Raw genomic sequence first — 22170 nt, 5'->3', positions numbered from 1 at the left:
GGTTAGCTTCATACCTAGCAATCTCGGGTACGGTTCCAGAGTGGTTGCAAGCAGGGGCCAAAATACTTCGGAGGACTTTCAACTTTCAGGCTAGGGGTGGTTGACTTTTGTGTGCAGTCGGCTTGACCCCACTACCCATGATCAGACTATTCCACTTGACCGGGCTGTTCTTATTGCATCTATTATGGCGGGATACCCTATCAATGTGGGCAATGTGATGTCCCGTGTCATTTCTGCAGTGAGGGTTGAGCATGACCGGAACTACCCTTTTCCCAGCACCCTCACTATGTATTTTCGGGACCTGGAGGTGGAGAAGAGACCTTTTAACATCAAGGTCAAACATGTGGCTCCGTTTTCGTGGTATAGTTTGAAGGGGTCAGACAACCCCAAGGACAAGAATTACAAGCCACCTGCTTCTGCCCCAACTGGCCAGTCTGAAGAGTCGGTTGCGGTAGAGCCCTCCACTGAGCCTGCCTCCACAGTTGCTGACATGCCTCCCGAACCTTCCACTACTGCTTGTCCCTCTACTTCAGCTGGCACGGGGATTCCATCTTCCCAGGCCCATCCTATCACCGCCCACCAGGTGAGCCATACACTTCATAGCTTGAACAACTGGATGGCAACTGCTTCATCCAAGTTGTCTACATTGACCTCCACCATTGCGGCTCAATCGGCACCACAGCCAGTGCAGGTGCCCCAGTCTATCGAGGATTCACTTAAGGAGATTCTTGCCAACCAGCAGAAGATCCTTGATTCTTAGACTGCCTTGGCTAAGGCAGTGGATTCACATGGCAAGGCCCTGAAGGAGCTTGCCATGGAGCACAAGAAGTTGCGCAAAACACGGGCTTCTAAGGAGTTTGTGAAGGAGCTTAAAGTGGATGTGGACAGACTGAAGGCAGACCAGTTGCCTTTAGATTTGCTATTTGAGGACCCAGCTCCAGCAGCAGTACCAGCAACAGAGCCATAGCAGGAGCAGACACAAAGGCTTCCAAAGAAGAAGAGGAAGCTCCCTAGTGCAGATGAGGCAATCATCCAGTTGGCGGACCCACCGGAGGCTTCCTCCAGTCAGCCACAGGATATTCCTGATATTCAACTCGTCCAGGCCCCAGTCCCAGCAGCTGAGCATCAGGAGATCGGGAACCAGTCTGAGGTTCCCGCGCATACAGAGGACCTGGGGACAACTGATGATCCCATGCAGACGGACACAGCTTAGGGAGTTCCCATATCCTTTCCTTATACTTTTTGGTGCTTATTTGTTTACTTAGCTTTAGGGACAATGCTAGATTTTATTAGAGGGGGTGCGCCCTACATTTTTGGATGACTATATATATTGTTACATTTTATGTATTTCTGATTTTCTATTGGTCTGTATATAACTTTACATTTAGCTACTTTTATCACATTTTTTATCTTCCCATTGGTTTGTATATAAAGTTACACTATTGTATATATTCATCCCCCATTGTATATTCAAATCCCCTATTGTACATATTCATTCTATTTTATATTTTCGTAAAAATCTTTTTCGTTTTTAGCTTCTTAGATAGGCTCGTAGCTTTCTGTTTCGTTTTTGGCGCTTCAATAAGCCTTTGGTTTTCTTAATACCACGGTTCTTTCCAAAGGTGAAGTATTGTGTGAACCGGGTAGCTCTTCCCGATGATGGATGGCGTGACAACCTTATTAAGGGTTTGAGTCCGTTTTTATTTTTATTTTTGGTAGTTTATTGTTAAGGGTACCTCAAGCAAAGCTTCACTTGGGCCTAACACATTTGCCTTTGATCCCATGATCAAAGACAAGTTGTTTGTTTAGGATGGTGAAAGTCGTGACCTTGAGACTCTTGTGTTGTCCAAACAATCATCATGTGGTCTTTCGAGACTATTGTGTGCTCAATCGTGTCTAAGGTTGTTATGGGCCCCCGACTCTATGTCTTTAGCAATCCTTGAGCTTGTGTGGTGAGAAATCAAACTGTGTGTCCAAGTACCGAGCCAATGGTCTAGAACTTTCCATGAATGTCTGTTGAGGCGAAATCTTGAGTGAAATTTGGCTTGAGAAGTGATTATAGGCTCTCTTTGATCCAAATGATAGTTGAATTCCATAGCTCACAAATGATATAATCCCTAGTTAACCCTTTTGAGCCTTAAACCTTTCTCTTTCAAGAAACAATACTATAAGCCTATATCCGTTCTAAAATATACCCTCTTTTGGCACCCGATCTTCCCTTGAGCAATAGCAAAAGTCTATGTTTGGGGGGGAGAGACGAGAGAGGGAACAAAGTGGTAAAAGGTACTAAAGCAAAGAAAAGGAAGGCAATGAAAAAGAAAAGAAAAGAAAAAGACAAAAAGAAAGCCCAATGTGAAAAAGAATAAAAAGGGATTCAAGAAAAAAAACAAAAGAGAAAAAAACAAGGTGTGGAAAAAGTTGAAAAAAGGAGAAACATTTTGAAGTGCATAAGAAAGAGTGATATTATGTCTCTCTAACCCCTTAAAAAGAAGTGAGATACTCAAAGAGTCAAGAGAATTGGGCCAAATGAATCAAAGGAAGTGCTTAAGGGAAGATGGAACCCATTTAGACCAAAAACCTTTCCTACCCTGGACGAAAAACCTTCACATTGACGTCTCAAAAGCCCTATATGATCTTGAGTTGAATGACGCTTACATTAGTGGATACTTACATGAGGGGCAAGCATATGGTACTTAGAGCTGGATTTGTGGCCTTTCCTTAAGAGAGATGAGTGAATTCCCATTAACCTCGGTTTGTATGCTAATACTCTAAAAGGTGAGGTTTGCTTAGGGAGAGTTGAGGATGTGTGAGTTTGGGTTCCACAATGACCAAAGTAATTGAGAGAGTTCTTTGATGTAATGAGTCAACTCTTGATGCTCTTGTGTCACACTTGATCCATAGTTTTTCAAAGTTTAAATGTTGTGAATGATTCATTCGTATTGAGGTCAATTGTTAGTCCCAATTGATGCTTGTTGAGGTTACTTTAGGATTGTTGGAAATACTTGGATTTTCCCATAAGGGGTGGGTCTTATTTTGTTTGCTTGAGGACAAGCAAAGGCTTAAGTTTGGGGGAGTTGATAAGTAGGGATTTTAACGAGTTTCATGCTCCTTCTTGCCTATGCTTTGATTATAAATCGTTACAAAATAGTCCCAAAAGGCTCATAAGTTGTGCTTGATTGCAGGTTTGATCGACAAAGTGACGAAATGTCAAAGATCGGCTCAAAAGGAGTGAAACCTGCTCAAGTATCAAAGACAAAGTAAACTGAGGGCAAACAGGCCTAGTGCGGACTGCACAAAGTTGAATGCGGCCGCACTAGGTGATTCAGAGAGATGGAAAAACTAGGCTTCAGGCAACGCGGCCGTAGTCCACATTGCGCGGTCCGCGGTGAAGGTTCCGCGGCCGCACTGCCTTTTTTGTGCGATCCATGGAAGAGATATTCAGAGAGATGAAAAATGCCAATACAGTCCGCGGTCATGGTTGTGCGGACCGCGACAGCTGCCTCCACGGCCGCGGTGCATTCTACGCGGTCCGCGGAGCCCAAGTCAGAGAGCCCAGGATTGAAGTCCAAGAGCCTAGCGCGGCCGCAGTCCATTTTATGCAGCCTGCGCTGACCCGCAGGGATATTTTTGTCCAGTTCTTCGAGCCTAGTATAAATAGAACATTTTACCATTTTTAGGTCATCAAATATATCCAGAATTTAGCTGCGTTCGTGGAAACTTCATCTGTAGCCATTTTTGGCATCTTAGCTTCAAATTAACGATATATTCTTGTATTTTAATTTAGCATTTAATTAATATGCATTTTTCTTCATCTATTTCTCTATTTTCTCCTTCAAGCATGAGTAGCTAAACTCATTAGCTAGGGTTGTGGCTCAACTCTAGTGTGGGTAATTGATGGGTGTTGTCATCTAATGTTAGATTGACTATGGGTGTTTGTTATTTGGGTCAATTTTATGGTTTAATCTATGAATTGGTGGTTGCAAACACTGGTTTGTGCTAAGTTGACTTGGCTCTTCTTGAGAAAGAGAGCCTAAGTCTCCAAAATTGACCCAACAAGGAATTGGGATGGACTCAAGAGAATTGATAGTCCCAATTAAAGGGTTAAACCTCGAGAGAGTAATTACCCAACTTGAACCCTAGTTGCTTGAGCTAATTGGCCTACCCATCTGGTCTCGAGAGAGTCAATTGGGCAAAATCACTCTCTCTACCGAGAGGTGTGAGAGTGGGTAAAATTGTGCAACGGTTATAGCATAAGCCCCAATTATGTCAATCGAACCTTAGTAACATCTACCCGTCAATTAGCCACCTAGGTAATGTCATGACCCTAGTGCCCTTCTTCCCATTAGATATAACTTAGTAATTATCTCGTAGCATAATCTAGTTTCAATTAATAGTTTGGTAATAGTAGTTTATAATCAAAAACCCAAAAATGTATAGAAGTGACATTAGGAACAAATACACAACTCTAGTCTAGATAGATACTCGACTCCATTCCTAGCTCCCTGTGGAAATCGATCCCGACCCTCATATCGGGTAAAAGCTATTGCGACCTTCTCTTCGTACCTTTTAGTAGTGTGGAGTTGGCAGCGATCAGAGCACTTACACAAAAAAGGAACAAAAAAAACCTAATCTGTCGTGGGGGTCACTTGACTGGACGGATCTCCCTCGGAAGTTGTGCCTTCAATGGCTTGGCCCTCGACCCCCGGAACATCAACGGCCTCCTCTCTCTCGGGGACTTCACCTTCATCTTCATCATCCTTCGAGTTGTTGGCTGAACCATTGGCTGAACCATCATCGGAAGAAAGTAGAGCTGCCGATTCTTCCTCTAGGGCCTTCACCCTCTCGATCTCAACAGACAAATCGATGCCCCCTGCATATACATCCTCGAGAGCCTATCTCCGAGATCTTAATCGGGCATCCTTCAGGGCTCGGGTCAGTTCAAGCTCAACCTCTTCAGATACCTTCTTGGCTCGAGCATTTGTAGCAGTAGCATCTTCTCGGTACGAGGATATGAGCGCATCGGCTTCGGACTTGGCTGCAGATAGAGCGGTGACCGAGTTAACAAAGAGATCCTTATACTTATGACTATCTTCCCTTGCATCCTGAAGATGATGCTCAACCGAGGTCAACTTCCACTGGAGGGTATCTCTCTCGGCGGCTATCTCGTTCACATGCTGCTTGAGTCCGAGAATCTCAATATCCCTGCCTCTGAGCCCCTCCTTCATCAGGATATCTTTCTGCTCAAGCTGCAAAAATCAACCCAAAGGTGTTAAATGCTAAAGTCGGACAAGCACGAAAATAAAAACATATGAAGACTGTATTACCTGCCCAGCAAGAGCGGTCCGCTCTCAAGACACCATCTCCAAACGAGCCCGAAGGTCATGAAGTTCTTCCTCTTTTTTGGTAAAAAGAGCTCTGAGCCCGTCAGCCTCTAATGAGAGCCTCCGACACTCTTCCTCATAGTGGGTCAACTCAGCTTGAGACTTAGCAAAGGCCTGATTGTAAAGCACTATAGCCTAAAAGCGTAAAAGTACAAAATAAGGAAGATGAGGATCGGAGCTCAGAGCATAGTCGACGAAAGATTACCTGTTTGCAGAGCCTTTCGGCTTCCTCGAAAATGAGCGGGGCATTAAGCTCGGGCTTTTCTCTGATCCCAGTGAAGAATCCTTCAAACGCGTCATTCTCCCTAAGGGACACCCCCATATCAGAAATCTCTCTATTATGGGCATCACGTATCTCCCTTGGAGAGAATGCCGGACCCGGAGGGGAATCACCCACATCAATAACTCTGGCTGGATCGATCAGGGCCTTCTCTTGCCTCTGAGGAGCCTCAGAACTTGGCTCCCCTAACTTATCTATCGAATGCCCCTCGGCTCGGGAAATGTTTTGGCCGCCAACCGACTCAAGGACATCATTTGATCCACCCTCGAGAGCCTCTTCGGCCCGAGGTAGGAAAGCATCAGCAACTTCTAGTTTAGAAGCCTTTGGCTCAACAACTATCGACTCAGCAAGGTCCGAAGCAATCACGCTTCTTTTTCCCCAGTGTGCTAGCGGGGAGTCATCTTTCTCTTCACCCCCAGCTCGGTGGCTCTCTGCTACTTTCGAAGTTAAGGCCGCTGAATCGACCTTGGGCTTTTGAACTTTAGCCTTCTTTGGCTTCGGGGACTCAACTGGTGATTTCTTCTTTCTCTTTTTCTCCTTAGCGGGCTTCGGGGTATTTGCTTCCCCATGCGGGGGTTCCCTCATCAAAACGGCCTCTCCAAGGCCTGCATAAGCACAAAGGGTGAAAGTATTATCAAGAGATATCTTCTCTAAGGAGCTCGAGTATGGCAGAAATAAAAACTCACCATGGTTTTTGGCCTCCCAATGGGTCTTAGCCAGATCACGCCACACGTGCTTCACATATGGGCAGGTCAAATCGAGTTGTCGGACCCAGCCCGAGAGATCCTTGACAGTACCGTGGTACCACTCGATAGCTGCATCATCGAAGGGAGTTAATTCGAAGGCAAGAAAAGATATCCGATTAGCAAAACATGTTTACCTACATTTTATATTCCATTCCTCATGGAATGGCATTTTCTCAGTGGAGATCAGGTCCGAGGTCCTAAATCAGACAAAGCGGCTCATCCACCCTTGGTCCTTGTCCTCATCAATGCTAGCAAAAAAGTCCTTCGGGGATCGACGTTTTAACTTAATTAGGCCACCTCGATAAAGTCAGGGGTATACAGTCTAATCAGATGATCAAGGTTAAAAAGCATCCCCTCGACCATGTTCGAGAAATACCTAACCAGATAAACGATGCGCTAGAATGATGGATAGATTTGTCCAAGCGTCACCTGATATTGTCTGCAGAAATCGAGGATCACTGGGTCTATCGGTGGCGAAGAGACTTCTACCCGGCCTAAGGTGAAAGGATATGTGTATACACTAAGAAAACCGGATTTGTGTTTGGTTATGTCATCTTCACGTAAAGGAATCTCTACTTGCACCGCCTCCCCCCAACGGCAGTCAACCTTCACTTTCTTAGTTTCAGTTATTAGGCTGATGTATCGAGTCATAGGTTCGCATCGTCCCAGAATAGAGGAAGGTTTTTCGACCTAGAAATCAGAAGATATTTCACAAGGCCTGGGAATACACTCCTCTATACGAGGTGGTAGTACCGTTTTGCTCTTAGACGAGCATGATGACGAAGGGGCTTTCTCTTTTTGGGGAACAGTTTTAGAGGTTTTTGCCATTCTTGCTATAAAATCTCAGAAGAAGAAGAAATCGGTTGAGAGATGAACACAAGGAAGAAGTGAGCGTATAAACACAGTTGCTAAAGATCCGAAGATATTGTGAAAGTAAAGGTTTAAGCAACGAAGGATTGAGGCATTTATAGGGAAAGTCATGCATGTTGAAGAAGGTAAAAGGATGGCCAGCCGCCATTTTCGATTTAAAGCTTATCGAGAAATGTACAGGTGTGACTTTTGCACTTCTTTTCTGTCACATCATTCACTGACCTCAGCTGACTATCTGTGTATAGGGACATCGAAGAGTCAAATAATTCAAATCATTTTTTATCATTTCATTCTAAGAAACGCGGGGACTATCTGTGTGCGGTCGATACCGGGGGCCCCGATATCAAGGCATCTATGGCATGTCAAGCCCAATCTCGAGGGGCTCAGAGTAAAAACTGAAGTTCGACCCCGAAATGCATACCTCGATAAAGCATGTCGAAGGCTTACCACGGCCTACCTCGAGGCAGTATAAATTCAATGACCATCATGGAAAGGCAGGAAAACTCTCAAGGACGCGTGGTTAAAGCTGATAAGGTTTGCAAAGATAGTACAAGCCCGTAAAAGTCTGTTACACAGCTGTACCAATAGCATTTCTCTGTCATGATTGGGCTTGTACTGTGTTGGGATTCACCCCTCCTATATAAAGGGTACCCAAACATTCTTGTAGGGGGACACGACATTTTTCTTTACCACAATGGAACATTTTCTGCTTTACTCACGCTCAATACTGTCTTTCAGCTTTATTATTCTTCATTTATTGCTATTATCGGACCTGAGGTCCCTGATTCCATTGATTTTAAGACCTCGATCCTTCATAAACATTGGTTTGCATACCTTATTCTCTTTACTTACACTTAGCATCTATTTCCTAACAACTAGTATTGAAATAAATCACATATTTTTAGAACCACCAAATCAAATATAATTGTTAATATCATTTTCAAGGTAAACAGAGTTGTATTACAGTCTATGGGTATATGAAAATCATGGAATGATTGAGTGGTTATTCGTGAAGGATATAGTGTGCATGGTGTAGGAATTTGTTTGGTTGCATTAAGGTGGGGTTACTTCCTTGGGTGTTGTTGTGCTAATGGGGCACATTGTAGTTCAGCCTATTTGATCGGTGCAATTGAGATTTGAGTGGAGTGGATGACTCTCGAGAATGTTCTAATGGATTCAAGATTTATATGCGGCAATTGGGAATTTCCCAGACTTGTATATGGCTAGAATTTGAGATTTGCATCAGATGGGGTCGGGACTTGCGGTATTTCAATATCCTTATGGATTCTATATTTCAATGTCAGGAAGGTGAAGGAAACGACTTTAGATTCGCAGAAGGTATCTTCAGAGTGGGTATCTCGATTATGGTACTTTTGGGGTACTTAAGAGGGAATTCAATGGCTTATAGGCCTTAGGACAGTGTAGTTCTATGCTAGAGTAAGTGGGGTGAGTTTTGGTTAAGGATCGTGGTGTTCTAGTTAGGAGAAGTATCAATTTGAAGGTAATTCGGAACTTGGAGAAATATGACAATTTAGTAATATGTTGGATCAACACAGTAATGGATGGGATTAGTTCTTTCATGTACTTATGATGTGGTGAGTCTCTACGAGTGCTTGGGTTTCGCGACCTGCGTGGCTCGGTTGAGTTAGAGAGATTCAGTTCTGATGACTTGGTTATATGCAAAGGGGTTTCAAGATATTCTCAGTGGTTTCTACCATGGTTCGAGGTGTATATTTCCTACCGGTGTGTGGAACATGTTGTGTATTGTGATTTTGTCCGTGATGAGATCAAATGGAAGGTTCCTGGCTAATTGAATATGTATTATACTTGTGACTCAGAGTTGATTATGAGATCCTCGTACTTTTCATATTATGGCATGATTGATGCAGTGTATTGAGTGGGATTAAGATTTGCGTATGCAAGCTCACGGTTCAGTTTTGGAAGAGAAGGTCTTGAATTCTTAGACAACATGGACGGTTTCTTATGTTTAGATGAATGTTATAACTGCTTGGTCTTGCATGAGAAGGGTGGGCATTTCGGAAGGCACATTGTGTTTTGACTTACGGATGTTTCATTGGTATTGTCGTACTCGCATGATTGATCGATTGTTGAAATTCAAAATTTTATAAGTGGCACAGAAGAATTATGGAAGTATTCCTTATGGGATGCTCGTATATGATAGATGTGTTAGACATTCAGGCAGTGGAGTTGGGATCAGATATGGTACTTTATGTGTTCTATGGATTTGGAGGCTAGAAGTTCTCAAGAGCAGATTGTTTTGTGGTTGTGGACTGTGAAAATGTGGCAAAAGCTAGTCAAAGTATGGTATGTGTCATGGTTAGGTCATTGTTGACCTTCGAAGGGTTATTTAACTATTTGTGGATGAGCAGAGTTGATTTGGGGCCCATTTGTAGGCCTAATGAGGATGTGTATTTTACACCGGGTCGAATCGGTGGGCTCCGTACTGCCATTGTGAGGGATGTGTCATAGTGTTGAGCTTATTCATGTTCTGATATGTTCTATGAATTACCCTTCTATGCTACGAGGGGTTGTAATTCGTTGATTATATGCACACATGGTGCAGTTCTATTGGGGCCTTATAGCGAAATTTAAGCGAGATATATATTTGGATGATACATGATTAATTGCGCATTGGTTATATTCTTTCGGGTTTGTGTGGCATCGTGTCATTTTCTTCTCCGTAGGTATGGTCATGCACCTTGGGTACTTGATGTAGAATTGCGCGCGATTGTGGATTTTGGGCATGGTGGCTTGAGGTATTTCATATGGACCAGTGTTTCATATTCAGAACAGGCCCAACTTACCAGTTTCAATTCCCAAATCCTTCCATCAAAACCTAATACTTGACTTAACATCCAAAAAGAACAAATTCTACAAATAAATATACCATTAAATAAATAAAAGCTAGCCAACAATCATGCTGCAAATAATCCACCAAGCCACTTGCAACAACAATAATAGCAATAATCCAGTGAAATCTTATAAGTGGGTCTGGGAAAGGTACTGAGTACGCAGACCTTATCCCTACCCGAGAGGGTAGAGATGCTGTTTTCAAAAGACTCACGTCTCAAGAAGACGAAAAGAGACAAATACATCAGTACCATTAACATACCATAGAAATAATAACGACATAAGAACTAGAAAATAGATGAAAATAATAACAATAACAAATAAATAAGGCCCGATACTATTGAAAACGGAAGAATACTGTGAACATAATATTAACCACTAGTAATCTAAGAAAAAACCTTATCAGGCTAGACTCACGCCTGGTATAAAGTTATCTTAAATGCACACAATTATATAAAGAATGACCATACTTATCAATTAACACGCAATTTAATTCCATCAACTAATCTAGAATAAACAAACTATAACTTGAAAGAAAACCTAATAGTTAATGTGCAAACAAATTGAATGACAGGAAAACACATGGTCGCATGAGATCACATTCAAACAGTGCAAGAAAAGTAGGAAAAGAACTACAGATTCACAATATACCATTTATGATTAAGAGGGGCCCGGAAGAACATAGGTGGCAGACATTGATTTGTTCGACCTCCAAGGGTCTTTCCTCCAAGAGATCCGTCTTGGATTTAGAATCCTAATTGATCTTCTTGGAAGAAAGACTCATGGGAGTCAAACGAGTGTGGTGACGAAGGGATTGCATGAATTTTGGCCGGTCAACAATGAGTTGATCAGCGCCGATGACCATTAAATGACCTAATACCAACACCACTATATAGATCTTTCTGAATTCTATCAGATGGTGTAGGTTTCAAGGTCATTTTATCAACTGTTGTGAGTAAAATCAAAAAGGGGCAGAGCAGGCTAGGGTTTTGATTCTGGTGGTAGTGGGGAAAGAATTGGGACTCGATCTTATCAAGAGGGTGTAGGTGAGGAGAACAAGAGAAGAACAAGGGTGGTTTGCGGCAATTTTGTGAACTCCGGCCGGCAGAGATGATTTTAGGTCCGTGGTCAACTGTGGTCAATGGGATAGTGGACGGTGGTTGAAGAGATTTTCTGCCACACTAGATTCCTAATCTCGTCGGAGGAAATTGGGTGGGGGTTATAAAAGTGAGACCTTTATGATCTCTTTCGGCTAAAAGGCGTGAATTATGAGACGACGTGTTTTGGGGTGAAGCAACGTCGTTTGAAGGATTAAAAGGCAGAAATGTCGGACCGAATCAGGAGATCGGACGCGGGGATGCGTTTCAGAATACTGGGTCGTTTGGGACTCGGCCTAGTTTTAATGGGTCACCATCACATACTATTCCTGGGCGATCTGCACAGATAGCCACTAACCGCTCATGTCTTTATTTTAAAGCCAGCGTTTTAAATGTCTTTAGTCTTTAGCCACTGGTTTAATAAACGTTAACTGCTCGGACGAAAATGCCCTTCTGCTCATGTCCTTAACTTAAGGACTTCAGAACTAGATGTTCTTAACTTTTGAACTTGAAACTCTAAGTTCAGGACTTCAGGACTACATGTCCTTAACTTTTGAACTTGGAACTCTAAGTTCAGGACTTCAAGGTTATATGTCCTTAACTTTTGAACTTGGAACTCAAACTTCAAGACCAAGCGTCCTTAACTTTTGAACTTGTAACTGTAAGTTAAGTACTGTTTGAGGACTGTCTGTCCTTAACTTTTAAACTTTAAACTCAAAGTTAAGGACAGACAGTCCTTAAGTTTTGAACTTGAAACAATAACTTAAGGACTGTCTGTCCTTAAGTTTTGAATCTGAAACTCAAAGTTAAGGACAGCAAGTCCTTAAGTTTTGAACTTGAAACAATAACTTAAATACTGACTGTCCTTAAGTTTTGAACTTGAAACTATAAGTTAAGGACTGTTTGTCCTTATCTTTTGAACCTGCATGTCAAATTTAAGGATTGCATGTCCTTAACTTTTAAACCTGCATGTCAAACTTAAAGACTCATGTCCTTAACTTTTAATCTCTAAACTCAAAAGAAACAAAAACAAGGTAAGAAGAAAGAAATTACTGTACGTAATTGAGACATCTGCTCAAAAATTCAGAACTTGAAAATTTTGATGATGCAAAAGGAACTACTGTACGTATTGGTAAAAGAAATAGTGAAGCAAAATCAGAAGGATCTCGTGATGGACCTGGTTATGTCCTAGTAATTGGGGCTACTAATAGACCCGATGCTATTGACCAAGCATGGAGGAGGCCGACCGTGAAATCACCTTGGGTATTCCAGATGAAAATGCAATGCGAAAGAGAGGAAGAAAGGGTAAAATTGTCTTTTTTCTATTAGTAGTGGCTATTTTTGCTAAGCATTATAATTAGTGGATAAAAATTAAAGACACCCTTAATTAGTGGCTACTACACGCCATTTTTACACTATTCCTTCCTCTTTGCTTTTAGATAAATAGCCACTTTTTTCAATTAGTCATTAGCCTCATTTTCACATTTAGCCCCTTTTTATCTAATTAATGGTTTAAAATGCCAATCAGTCCTAACCATTATCTGATTATACTATTTAAATTCTAAAGGCAAAGATGAGTAACAAATGATATTCTTGTGATTTTTGTGTATTATAATATGCAATTAAATTGTAACTAAATGCAACTAAAATGCAAAAATAAATAAATATAAAAATAAATTACTAAAATTTTTATGAAAAGTCAAACAAACAAATGAATTACTAATTTAAATGGCATTTTAGGAGCAATTTATGTAGGGCTAAAAATTACATGCTAACAAGTATCATACAAACTCGCTCGGAAGTTCAAATCATAAAAATAACAGCTAAAATCAAGAATCAAGCATCAAAGATTTTCAAGTTTATAACTTCAAATTTTAATTTTTCACAATAAGCGTTGAAATGACATCGTGTCACTCGGGACCACAACCAAACATTCGTACAAGTCCAAAATCTGATCCTATCGGAATCGTCAAAACAACTATCTGAGGTTGCTTACCAACAATGTTGACCGTGGCCAACTCACATTTTTAAGTTTAAAGACCAAATTTCTTTAATAACATATCACATTTAAACTTTTCGGAAATCAATACGGTTCATGCACGTAAGTCGTAAGTCCTCAAATAAGACTATGTAAGGTCTCAAATTACTATGTAAGGTCTCAAATTATAAAATGGGATGCTAGACCTCAAAACAACATATCGAGTCGTTATATTTTACTATTTATAACAATACCCAGCCCCGTCATATCAACACCGCATAGGTTTGATCAACATTTGGAGACATCAATCTATCTACCTATTAAGTGCTAGTGATACAATTACAAACTAAATGCAATATAAAGTAAATCTGTCTATGCGCTTTTCATATGCATGATTGACGATTACAGTTAAGAATCTTATTTATTATACAAGAATCACCTCATCATCGATGTTCTTCTATTTATTTTCTACAGAATAAACATATGAATGGATCTTATGTCGTTTTTTTTAAACATTGATATTAAAATAACTGGTTTTATAGGTAATATTTACAAACACTGCATATAAAAAATTCAAAAGATATCTAGCTGGTAATGTGTCAAACTCATGTGAGACGCGCTGCGTTTTGTCTTGATTACCATTTAAAGGAAAAATTCATATCATGTCACTTGCTAACTCAGTGAGTTCGTTGATTTTCACCATAAATGAGAATCTAAATCAAATTCTGAATTAAACGAAAATAAACGTAGTCTTATTTAGCAAGAAACGAGAACTTTTGGACGCTTGAATAGTCACAGCTCACAGAGAGCACGTGATCAAAACCTCTAGCTCCACTCATCAAACAAAAAGATTCAAGGCATGCAATTACATCATTTCTCTTATAGCATACATTTGACCCTAATTAAAACACCCAACTATATCCGATTCTTGGATATATATAATAATCTTCAACCTAGCTAGTTGCCTGAACAGCACACCTGAATTTGGACAACATGTCGTTGACAAGAATGTCTGTCATACGACGATGAGCTTCGTCTGTCAAATGAATTCCATCCCAGTGCACGTATCTAGCCGGATTCGAACAAACATTGATCCCAGCAGCTCCACACACGGTCCTAAAGTTAAAGTTATACCGCCCTCCAGTTCCACAACACGCACTAAGCAACGTGTTCTGGTCAAATCCAAAGGAAGAAGCACTGCGCATAACTGTCAAAAGGGAACCATAGAAATCCCCGTACACAATACTAACATTGGGGAATTCGCGCTGCAGATTCGCGATAGCTCTGCTCACGTATCTATTATGATACGAAGCGAACTCGTTGTAGTTCCTCAAGCAACCCATTTGATCGTACGCGCCTGTATTATTGTCAGGAAATGATGTGAGATAAAGCGGCAAGCACCCGAGTGGGTAAATTCCTGGAACCAAAAAGCGCGTGGCTCCGAGCTGAATCACATCTTTGATGCCTCTCATAATCCCAGCGACAACGTTAGGAACGTATGTCCTAACTTCTGAGATCTGCTTGTTCTGGAAAAACCCATTGTAGTAATCGTTTCCACCCCATTCCCCCATTACTATCAGAGAGTTTTTGAGAGAGTCTGCACATCTGGAGCCACAGGTGGACTGAAGATGAGTTTTGAACCAACCTAATTGGTTTGCGAGCGGGGTGTTCCAAGTGGGCAACCGAATGTTTCGGGCAGTCCAGAAGGAAGTGTTGAGGGCCGTACCACCAGCGACAGCGAAATTAACGCCTTGTGTGAAAGCAGCACCCCTGTCCAAGTAAGCATTGAGGAAAGGGAGTTTGAAAGATTGGGTAATAAAGTCGATAATGACACGGCCGTTTGAGAAACGGCCAGTGGGTCTGTTGAAGAAAGTAGAGCCGTAAGGAGAGCGGTCCGCACGGAAAATGATGGAGGCGCCGGGTGTACGGATGACATTACCGGCGTCGGCGAGAGAATCGCCGAGTTGGTACACTGAATTAATATTGCATTTTGTTTGGGCAGTTGAAGGAGTAAAGAAGAAAGCTGTCAAAGTAATGAGTGAAAGGGACAAGGAAATTCGGGTTATTGAAAGAGTAGCCATTGAGGAAAGTTTATGTCTGAAGTAGAAATCGGTGTACTTTATATAGAGAGGTAGGGAAGTTCCTGGCTGCTACTGCTATACAAAAGCGATGGCTTTAGCTGTTCAGTGGCTGGTTGTCACTTTGTCTCTCTTTCCACTTTTGTGTTATTATTTTTGTTTAATGCCAATTGCCAAAAAAGAAAGTTTCGTTTTGGCTTTTTGACTGGTCAAGTGGTTGAGATTCTACAATGTGGAGCTATGATATCTACAGTTTTTCTTTTCCACGTGATGCCCACAGTTCTAAGACAAAATTTAGTACTAATGTCTCAATATAGGTGAAGGATTTCGGAAATATAAGGTTTTAATTTTAAATGTGAACACGGATAAGAATACTAGGAACCAACTCCCCACCATTTTACCGGAGGGCGTTTGAATTGGCTTTTAAACTGGTCAAATCTGCTTTTAAATTTTTTTTTTCCATTTCTCCAAGATCCTACTTGGATTGGAGACACTTATTATGGGTAAAAATCAAAGGATGAGATTTAATTGAAGGCAGAATAGTTAAATACCCTCGTGAATTTGACGCTTTTTAGCGAGTGTACACCTTAACTATTCGAGATTCTAATTACTCCTTTCAACTTGGTTTTTTGTAAGTTATTAACTCCTTAACTTGTTGGACCTTAGCATTGTCCATCCATGTGCAATCCATATGAAATTTTCATCTGATGTGGCTGTACACAGTGGCAAAATAAATTATTTTTTTATTTAATTAAAAAATTTAAACTCTAATAAAGATCAGGGCTTTCACGCCATTTCAGTGGCCAACTTAAATCCGACAAAGAATCCGGTGGAAGAATCAAATGGGTCCTTTAAATTAAACTCAAATCAGTTTTAAATACAACTATAACTCTAGTGGAAGAATCGGCGAAAACTCGAATCTAACTCAAATAAGTTTTAAATATAACTCCGGCGGAAGAATTCGACGAAGACTCCGGTGGAAGAATCTAACTCAAATCAGTTTTAAGTATAACTCCGATGGAAGAAACCGGCAAACCCAACCCAAATGGGTCTCAATCACTGTCCAAATGTGTCCCACATGTCGGGATTAATACCATTACCGCGGGTAATGTTCTCCGAAAATACACTCAATATTTGAGGTATTTACAAGGCCTATCAAGCGTAATTTATGACGTAAGTTTAGGGAGAAATTTGTTATTTTGCTAGAGTAAGAAGAAGATGTTATATCACAAAATGAATATGAAAATACGATGAGAATAAGGAAGATGAATGGAATTAGGAATGATGATGGTGATATAGGGATTGGAATTAAAAAAAAAGTTATTTCACCATTTTTATAGTTAGAGATAGAATAACAGTTAAGAAAAATGGTAATTTTAGCCTGATGTGACAATTAAATGGCACCTTCACGCGCCCAAACTCATTTGAAGTTACTTTCTTTGCCATATAGTGCGTTAAGGAGTTAATAACTTTCAAAAAACCAAGTTGAATGGGGTATTTAGAACCTCGAATTGTTAAGGTGTACCCACGCCAAAAAAAAGTCAAGTTAAGGGGATCTTTAACTATTCTGCCTTAATTGAATAAAATAAAGCTCTAACAGTGGTTAAAGTATTTAATTCCTTCTTTTATTTATTCCATTTAATATCTTTTGCAATTTCAGAATTATAGTTGCACATTATCTAAGATTCCTTCTCTTTCTTGTAGTAGTTTTCGATCTTTCCGTGAGTTAATTTCTTTCCATTTCTACAAAATCTTCTTACATTCTCATTAAAAAATGAGAAATATTAGAAATAAATTCCAACATTTTGACAATAAAAATTAGAGAAGGATATAAACCTATTTGGAGCCTCCACTTAAATTGCCATTTCTCTCTAATTTTGCATATTCAGAACATTGGAAAAAAATATTCAATCTTCCAATATCTAGCAATCATTACAATCTATAATTTTAACTCCATCTATATACTACCACACAATAGTTTGAATAAGGCAACTTGTTAGGCATCAATAGCTCAGAACGCAGAAACAAGGTAAAAAAATTGTCGAATCATTGTCAATGTCGTCCTTTGTTCTCCAGAGAGGGGAAAAAACACAAGGACAATCACATAGATTTGTACAAGGGCAGACTTGAGTTAAAAGAGACAAAAGATATTATTTGGGAATTATAGATAAAATAAAGAAATTAAATACTTTAACCATGGTTAGTGTCACTATACGAAATCCTTCCTTAGAAATCATGATGGTTAGTCTCTAAGACTAGGTAAGCTTAACACTTTCTAAGTTAATAACAGAATTTAACCAAAACAACTATTAAACATGAACCATATTTTTGTATATAAAGCCAACAATCCCAACATGATATATACAATCTCCCAAGACCGGTAGTACAAGTCATAAGCTCTACAGAGTTCACTAGGAAATTACTAAGTACAACTGTTCCAGAATTGAAATAAACTGTACAAAATAAACTTCAGAAGGTGACACACATGCCTACGAACGCGACGACAAGTATATCTTGAATTCTCCACAGCAATATCTCATCAGCCATCTAATGATCAACAAACTCCGAAGTACTTGAATCTGCACAAAAATATGCAAAAAGTGTAGCATGAATACACCACAGAGGTATCCAGTAAGTATCAAGACTAACCTCGGTGGAGTAGTGACGAGGAACGGTCAAGACACCTACTAGACATAATAACATATACAAGTATGAATGTGAAACTAACAGGGAACAATATCAATATAAAGCTAAGCATGGTAGAAACGACAACTGATACTCGCAATATAAAACTAGAAGCAACAATTAGCAACAAGGAACTAACAGATAATAACGTCGTAGAGTAAGCTGAACATAGTTTATGTCAGGTGAAACCAAGTAAGGAAAACAAGTAACAACTCAATAAGAACAGCCGCTTTTACATAAGATTTATTCAAGAATTTCCCTGAGGTACCACACCTCAGAGTCACAAATTATGGGTCCCAATTCACAAACCTTAATCACTTGGCATCTTGTGCCCTACATTACAAATCACAACCGCACGGATAACTCACGCGCTGCACGGACAACTCAGGTGTCAATAACATTAATACCTTATATCTGCGCGGACAAGGCACGTGCTAAGGGAGTGATGATATCTCATATCCGCATGGATAACTCAAATGCCAGCAATAACAATAATTCATAACCGCACGGACAACTCACGTGCCAATAGTACAACTCTCACACAGAAGACAAATATACGAAAATACATGTAAATGATGAATAAACATCAGGATTCACCTTCTTAAATCAATATGAGTGATTAATTACGTGTATGCTTGTGCAAGTGTTCTATCGTAACTCGAGTCAACAAGTAAGAGCAGAGACAACGAATGACACCTAGGAAATAAAACAACAAAACGTGGAATGCATAACTCACACAAGGTAGGCACACCATTACACAAAAATCATCAGTAATAGTGCCCCCAGACCATCACAAGTCATCACGAATCATCCCCGACATAGCCCTCCTTGTCTCGCCACATGCACAACAATAAAGTAAATGCCCTTCGTTTCTATGTGCAAAACCATATATATATATATATATATATATATATATATATATATATATATATATATATATATATAGCCCGCCTTATCACACTGCATGTGTAAAATTAATAATAACAATAGCACGGACAACTCACATGCGAACACCCCGACAATCCTCGCAAAGTATCACGTGTGCTAAAAATATAACAATACAATATAATAACTCGCACCATATCTGCTCATGTGCCATAATATTTCCTTACAATAATTTCAGTCACACATAGTCCTCGGCTCAACAACAACAACAACAACAACAACAACAATAATAATATGAGAGTACGGCAGGTAAATCACCACAAGAATTACAAAAATACAAAGAAACGGAAGAACAGGCTCACGATGAAAGACATGACAAGTGACAATGGTTTCAACAAGAATTACTCAACTATGAGAGAGATAGTATGTAACAACGATGTCAAATAAGAGTAACTCAACAATAGGAAAAATAACATGTAACAATGATTCCCAATAAAAATGACTCAACGATAAGAGCCATAACATGTAACAATGATTCCAATTAAGAACAACTCAACAATAAGAAAGATAACATGTAGCAATGGCTTCAAATAAGGATAAGTCAACAATGGAAGAGATAACATTAACTTCAATTAAGGATAATCAACTACGAAAGAGATACATGGCAATGAAAGAGGTAACAACTTCAATTAAGGCATATAAGAGTATATTTGGCAATAAAGGGATGGAACATGAACTAATCAGCTTCAAATAAGACATGTAAGGGTAAATTTAGCAATTGAGAATTTAACATGATAAGACAACTTCATTTTAATGCACATAAGAACCTAAGAGTCTAAATCGGTTAAATTTTCATATATAAGTCGTGCACATACTCGCCACCTCGTGTACACGTCTTTCACGTAGTTCAAATAGTACAAACAAACCAATTCCTACGGGGTAGTCTCCCACACAACGTTAGGCATGATACTTACTTCAAAAGTCCTCAATCAATACTCAAAAACATTTTTTTTCCTTTATAATTCACCTCCACTCGGCACAATCTATCCAAAATCGACTTAATAACATGAATTAATGAAAGAGAAATTAACTCTAATAATTAATGCTATGATCTTTACACAATTCTGCAAAAATTAACAAAAGACAATCCGGGACCGCCTATCAAAACCCGGGTCCAATTGTAGATTCCGACTATCCATGACCCCATGAGTTCATATGTGATTAGTTTTAAAATTTGAGTCTAAATCGACTCTCAAAACTTAAATTCTTATTTTTCAAAGATTTGACAAAGTTTAACAAATTTTCACTTTGATCCACATGATTATGATGTTAAAGTCTAAGATATATTGATGGAATATGATTAGAAATAGATTAGAATCACTTACCCAAAGTTTGCAGATGAAAATTCCTCTTCAAAATCGCCTCCTACCGAGTCTAGTGTTCCAAAATATAAAAATGAGACTCAAAATCCCATCTCTCAGCTTGTTGTCCAATCGTAGGTGTCGTAAATGGAAATCCTTCAAAAGCAAAAAAACTCACATCCCTGTTGTCATCGCAAATGTAATGATTCATTCACAAATGTGAACTTTGGACACCTCACAAATGCGACCATTGGGATCACAAATGCGAACAGCTCACCCAGCCACCCTCCATTGCAAATGCGAACTTTGGGTGCGCTAATACGAACCTGGCAGACTTCATCCTATTATCGTAAATGCGAGACTAGAGGTATTTGTGCAAAAACCAGCAGACTTAAACTCTAGCAAACACTCCGCTATGTATCTGAAACTCACCCGAGCCCTCGAGGCTCCAAACGAGACATCAATACAATTATAAAAACATAACACAAACTTGCTCGTGTGTTCAAATCATCAAGATAAACATCCGAAATCATAAATCGGACCTCAAAACACATGAATTTAATATGAAACTCAAGAACTTCTAAAAACACAACCGCACGTCTGATTCCTATTAAATCAGCTCGAAATGACGCCAAACTTTGCAGACAAGTTCCAAATAACAAAACGAACTTATTCCAAGTTCGAAATAGAAATTCAAATACGATATCTATGAAGTCAACCAACGGTCAAACTTATAAAAATTCTAAGCCTTTAAATTGCCAACTTTTGTCAAAATAATACAAATCAACCTACGACCTCCGAAATCGATTTCGGGCATACGCCCAAGTCCGAAATCACGATAGGAACCTATTGGAGCCATCAAAACACTGCTATGGGTCGTTTTAACAAAAGTCAAACCTCGGTCAACATTTTTCACATAAGCTTCTAAAGTGAGAATCACTCATCCGAATTCATTCCGAATCATTCGAAAGTTAAATTCGAGCATGCACACAAGTCATAATACACAATAGGAAGATACTCAAGACCTCGAGCTACTGAACGAAATCTTAAAACTCAAAACGACCGGTCGGGTCGTTACAATTAGAGCTTTACTTTATTTAATTACCTTATTCCTTGATTTTTCACGGTACCGGGAAGAAAAGAAATACGACAACAACTAAGTCAGAAACAATTAATTCTTAAATTTACCCTCCTTCAGCTAGGACATGAACGAAAAATAAGATGTTGTTTTTAACTATGACAAGTGTCTCCAATCCAAATACAAACTTGGAGAAATGGAGAGATTAGAAAATGGAGGGGAGTTGAATCCAGAATACTACTAATATAAATCAACATAGTTAACAATTTAACATATTTTATTATAATAGAAAAAAAATACTTGAGTTCCTAAATAGAGACACCTTATATAAAATGGAGGGGATTAGCAATCATGTTATTATTTAGCTTATTGGTGAAAATATAATTACAGTTAAAAAATAAAATGATATGCGAATATTAGTATAATAACTACAAAATGCTTGACACTGCAACCAGAGGCAGACTCAACTTTCGGCCGTTTCGGGGCACCATGATATTTAATATAAATTTTTATTGCTTATAAAGATTGGTAGGGGGCTTATGCTAATATCTGACTATTTTTTGAAAATATTATAAGTATATATGGAGTTTTTGCCGAAATATTCGGATACCATTGACCTCTCAACCCATAATGTGCGTCTGCCTCTATCTGCAACTGGAAGCCAACATAAATAAATGTGTTATTGTTAAATATAATTGGATATATAAATGCTTGATTATGCAACTCTATTGAAATTATTAGATTTAATGCGTTCAAACAAATAAAATAATTTGTTATGATTAATTTCATTTAATATTTACTGCATATCACGCGAATTTTAATATTAGTCGTCCTTCGAAAGAAACTAATGTTGTAACTGT

General features: G+C 39.4%; 1 protein-coding gene across 1 annotated transcript; it reads right to left on the bottom strand.

Annotated features, from left to right (window-relative positions):
• Positions 1 to 13953: 13953 nt before the first annotated feature.
• LOC104249425 (GDSL esterase/lipase At5g03980-like) lies at positions 13954 to 15328 on the bottom strand. Its single transcript, XM_070147928.1, has one exon. The coding sequence runs from the start codon at positions 15302 to 15304 to the stop codon at positions 14177 to 14179; it is 1128 nt and encodes a 375-aa protein (XP_070004029.1). The 5' UTR covers positions 15305 to 15328; the 3' UTR covers positions 13954 to 14176.
• Between the last annotated feature and the right edge of the window lie 6842 nt (positions 15329 to 22170).

The sequence above is a fragment of the Nicotiana sylvestris genome, chromosome 6 (assembly GCF_000393655.2).
Source record: "Nicotiana sylvestris chromosome 6, ASM39365v2, whole genome shotgun sequence".
Taxonomy (NCBI): Eukaryota; Viridiplantae; Streptophyta; class Magnoliopsida; order Solanales; family Solanaceae; genus Nicotiana; species Nicotiana sylvestris.
The sequence above is the reverse complement of the archived record's forward strand: the minus strand, read 5'-3'. Positions and strand labels throughout refer to the sequence as shown.